The sequence below is a fragment of the Tupaia chinensis genome, unplaced genomic scaffold (genome assembly GCF_000334495.1).
Source record: "Tupaia chinensis unplaced genomic scaffold, TupChi_1.0 Scaffold000063_1, whole genome shotgun sequence".
In the NCBI taxonomy this organism is placed as follows: domain Eukaryota; kingdom Metazoa; phylum Chordata; class Mammalia; order Scandentia; family Tupaiidae; genus Tupaia; species Tupaia belangeri.
Window position 1 is genome coordinate 6,806,098 of NW_006159521.1, and position 4,720 is coordinate 6,810,817.

The following is a 4,720-nucleotide window of genomic DNA, read 5'->3' on the forward strand; positions in this document are numbered from 1 at the left end:
ATCCCTTCTCTTCCATTCTCCTCCTGGGATTTTGGGTGCACACACACATGCCCAGTGTGATTTTCAAGCTACAAGGTCTGAGACTCTGACTGTGGTTGGCCATGTGGGAGTCCAGCACCTTAAACTATGCCACCTGCTGGCCCTGCATCTCACCTCTTCAGATGGAATTCCAGAAAATAGTAATAGTCTAGTCAAGGCATTAAGATCCTATCTATTTCAATAAATTCATGTAGGGGGCCAGGTAGTGGCACAGTGGTGACGCAACTGGACCCACATGGGAAGGTCCTAGTTCCCGTCCTGGTTCCTCCCTGTAATATGGGGTGCGTGCACATGTGCCAGTGCCCCAGGCTGACTGAGGCTGGGGGAGGGCTGCAGTGTGAGGCCCTGGTGGAGTAACTCCATCCTCCCCCCACACACAGGAGAAATAAATACACTTGAAAAAGCTGTTTTAAAAATAAATTTGGGCCAGCAGGTGACATGGTGGTTAAGGTGCTAGATCCCACATGGCCAACTCCAGGGTTTGAGTTCCAGATCCGGCAGCTTAAAATAAACACGCTGAGGGCAAGCATACCCCAAATCCTGAGAGAAGAATGGAGGAGAAGGGATAGCAGCATGGCCGACCCGCTGGGGGGGATTTCTCACTTTTCTGCTCTCTCTTTCTGGCAAGTTCAAGTGCCCTGGAGCAAATTAAAACAAACCAACAAAAGAAGCCACGACCAGTCGTTTTGTTTCTGTTCTTGTTTCTTTGGCCCTGCCCTGCTGTCACCCGACAGACGATGTGAGGAGGAAGCGCGTACAGTGAGTCCTGGTGAATAAAGCGACTGTTGCTAGTTCCTGAACCAAACATTGGGGCGAGTGGCACACAGAAGGCTGCTGGACCCCCTACCTGTGCAGGATGCCGTGTAGGGGACATAACTGAGAACTCCTGGACTATACGCATCGTTTCAGAAAAGAGGGGACAGAATCTCCAGGACTCAGACTGTGCCTACAGGCCTTGGTGGTTCAGCTACCAGGCCCATGGCAGACCACCGCAGTGAGACAGGGAAGAAAAACAGACTCTGATGAGCTACATAAACCCACGTGGGGGCCCGAGCTGGCCTGGCCTGTGAGAGAGAATGAGCAGCTCCTTAACCTTAGCTGCGGACAAACTACCCAATTTCAAAGCCACTGGGAAACGGTCATACCTGTCCCTCTGCGTCTTTGATTTTCGTTTCCAAGATGAGCTTGGCGGCCTGCTGTTCTTTGTTCAGGTGCTGGAGCCCCTCGAAGGTGCTTTTGTGCTCTGCAGAGAGTCTGGCGATGCTGGCGTCACATCTGTCCAGGCAAACAATAAAGCCAATCCTTACTCAAGGTTACAAACAGGCACTAAGGCTTCCATCCATACTGTAAAATGCAAAACCCCACTCTAAGAAGCCCCCGGTCCATCACTCCTTTTTTTTTTTTTTTTTCTTTTGAGAGGTTTTTGCTCTAGAGCGCGTGCGCTTGCCAAACAGCTAGAGAAAGAGAGACAGAAAGCAAGAAATCACCCCCCAGGGGGATGGTCACACTGCAATTCCTTCTCCTCCATTCTCCTCTCGGGATCTTGGGCACGCATCCTCACGTGCCCGGCGTGAGTTTAAGCCACCGGGTCCAGGACGTGAACCGCAGTCGACTACATGGGAGTCCAGTGACATAGCCGTTAGGCTAACTGCTGGTCCCGATCCATCACTCTCTACCAGAGGTGGGAGTGCATTCAGAGAGCCGCCCCCACCGTGGTTCTGAAGCTCACCCACAGGGGTACTGCTCCAAAGTCTAGTGAGGTCGCCACCACCAAAGCCAAGTCCTTCCCAGGTGCCTGAGGACCCTGTGAGGCCCTGCAAGCCCAGCTACTGAGGCTCACCTAGTCTGGATGTGGTCAGCCGCTCTTCTGCACCGCCCCTGCCCTGTAAAGCCTGGAATGTGGGAGGCAAATTTTGCCACCTCTTAGTTCTAACCTGTTACCAGGTCGGCTGTAAGGCTGTGAGCTTTGGGTGGGGTCTGGAGCAGAGAGGGCTTCCAGCAGGCCCACGCTGGAGTGAAAGCTGCTCTGCCCCAGAGCTCTGCATCGTCCTGCTCAAAGTGTTGCAGGTACGCCGTGTACGAAGTCTCCATCAGGCCCTAACAAGGACAGTCCCAGAACGAACCCCTGGGAGTTTGGTGCAAAGTAATGAATGGCCTGCTCTGAGACGATCACGTCTCCTTTGAGAAGAAGCTGCAGACTTGCTACCCGGCTCTGGACGAGACCAAATCCCCAAGTGGAATATTAGGGGACCCTGCAACATGGGTGGTTCATCACGAATGTCATGCCATGACATGGGTACATGAACAGCACCCCATCTTCAAGGACAAGGGGCACATAGACATCAGGCTTGGGGCCAGCAGATGGCATAGCAGTTATGTCACTGGTCTCACACATGGCCACCCACGGTTTGAGTCCCAGACCTGGGGGCTTGAAACATACCAAGCACATGGGTCTGCGTGCCCAAAATCCCAGAAGAGAAGGGAAGAGAAGATTGCAGTGGCCATCCCCACTAGGAGGTGACTTCTCACTCTCCCTCTCACTGTCTCTGTCTCTCTCTCCAGCGAGTGCCCAGACCCCCACGGCATCTACGCCTGCTCTGCGCCCGTTCTCCTTCAACCCCCGCCATGGGTTCTCCAGCACCTCGGGCTCCCTGAGAGTTCTCGGCAGGTGGACTGGAAAAGTGCAGCCTGGTGTGCAGGCACTAAGACCCAGCATGCTAGCACCTTCTGGAAGGAGACCGCTGATGCTCACAGGTCCCCAGGAGCAGCTTTGTACCCATCGGACCTGTGGCGTTAGTGGTCTCCTTCCAGAAGGTGCTAATGGGTACAAAGGAAGGGAAAAAGTTGGCAGAACTTCAAACACTGTATCTGGGGTTCATTTTGCCAGGAGTAAGGGCTGGCCAGACCTTCGAGAGAAGTGAATGGTGAGAGACTTGGGGTGGGGGGGGATGCAAGGACTCTGGACAAGGGCAAGAGGCTATATAAATGGATTGCTCTTAACTGACAGCTTTGCTCTTTATACCACAGGGTCCAATCAAACCTATAATTCCCCAGACTCCCTTGCCAGAAGGGCTCTGAGTCAGTTCTGCCAGTGAGAGGCATATACGCCAGTCCTGGGAGAGGAGACACCCTTAACCTCCCGTCAGCAGTGGGCAGACACACAGGCAAACTGCAGACATGAAGTCTGCGGTCGCTTCTAGTACACTCCTACAAATTCCACATATCGGCAGCTGAGATCACCAATGGCTACTTTCTGCGACTCTTGCATGTCCGATTGTTTCGAAAACGAGTAGCAGATTTCGTTCACCTGGCTCTCCTAAATCTCCCGATAGTTTTGCAAGCTCCTATTTCTTACACTAAATCCCTTTCTGCTAAAATACTTAGAGTAGCATCTGCTTTTTTTTTTTTTTGGAAGTTTTTGCTATAGGGCGCGTGCACTCGCCAGAAAGACAGAGAGATATTCTGTCTTTCTCTCGGCATCTTGGGCACGCACACACGCCCAGCATGAGTTTAAGCCACCAGGTCTGGGACTCGAACCATGGTCGACTACATGGGAGTTCAGCGATGTGGCCATTATGCTAACTGCTGGTCCCTGTTTTCTTTCCTTTCCTTCTCTCTCTCTCTCTTTTTAGAGAGAAATTTTAGCTATATGGCACGTGCATTTGCCAAAGAGACAGAAAGCAAGAAATCGCCCCCTGTGGGATGGTCACACTACAATCCCTCCTCCTCCATTTTCCTCTCAGGATTTTGGGCACACACGCATATTATACCTGGCATGAGTTTTAAACTACTGGGTCTGGGACTCGAAGTGCATGGGAATCTGAACTATGTGGGAGTCCAGTGATGTAAGCATTACACCATCTGCTGGTCCCTCTTTTCTTTTCTTCTGATCATTGCCAACATTTATTATTATTATTATTATTATTATTATTATTACTACTTAGTTTGCTATAGGGCACACGTGCTTGCTAGAGAGAGGAAGAGAGAGGGAAAGTGAGAAATCACCCCCCAGGAGACGTCCATGCCGCAATCCCCTCTCTTCTACACTCTCCTCTTGGGATTTGGAGCACGCGTGCGCACGTCCCCTGCATGCTTTTCTTCTCTCTCTTTCTTCTTTTCTTTTTCTTTACTGGCACATATTGCATTCTGTGGCATTACTTCAAAAAGCACAAGTGTGAAAGCTCTCGGTGTGCTCTGCAAGGACGTTCTGAGTGCCCGGAAGAGGTCTGGATGTGGCCCTGGGCACCATTACGGAAGCACCAGAGCAAGAGTGAAATAGCAAGAACATCCCCGAGATTCAATGTACCTTTGCATCTGAGCGCGTCTGTTTTCTTGACTGAACTCCGATGCATAATCATTAAGATTTGCACAAAATATTATCCAACCATCTCTAGATTGTGTGTGATTTTCATTTTAGTTTTCATTCTTTTTAAAATTGTACAACTTTTCTACAATAAACATAGATGGTTTTTATAATCAGAAAAAAAAAATCCAACTACACCATGAGTCATGTACAAAGACTACGTTACAGGGCCAGCAGATGACACAATGATTACATCACTGGACGGCCACGTAGTCGTCTGCAGTTCGAGTCCAGGACCCAGCAAGTTAAAGAAACTCATGCTGGGCACATGTGTGGGTGTGCCCAAAATCCCGAGAGGAGAGTGGTGGAGAAGGGATT

General features: G+C 50.6%; 1 protein-coding gene across 4 annotated transcripts in view; it reads right to left on the reverse strand.

Annotated features, from left to right (window-relative positions):
• FAM81A (family with sequence similarity 81 member A) overlaps positions 1-4,720 on the reverse strand; it is a 101,747-nt gene that overhangs the window by 10,807 nt on the left and 86,220 nt on the right. For all 4 annotated transcript variants that reach the window (XM_014593387.2, XM_006141769.3, XM_014593391.2 and 1 more), the window contains exon 5: positions 1,185-1,314. In XM_014593387.2, coding sequence (XP_014448873.1) covers positions 1,185-1,314 — 130 coding nt within the window. The remainder of the gene's footprint in view (positions 1-1,184; positions 1,315-4,720) is intronic.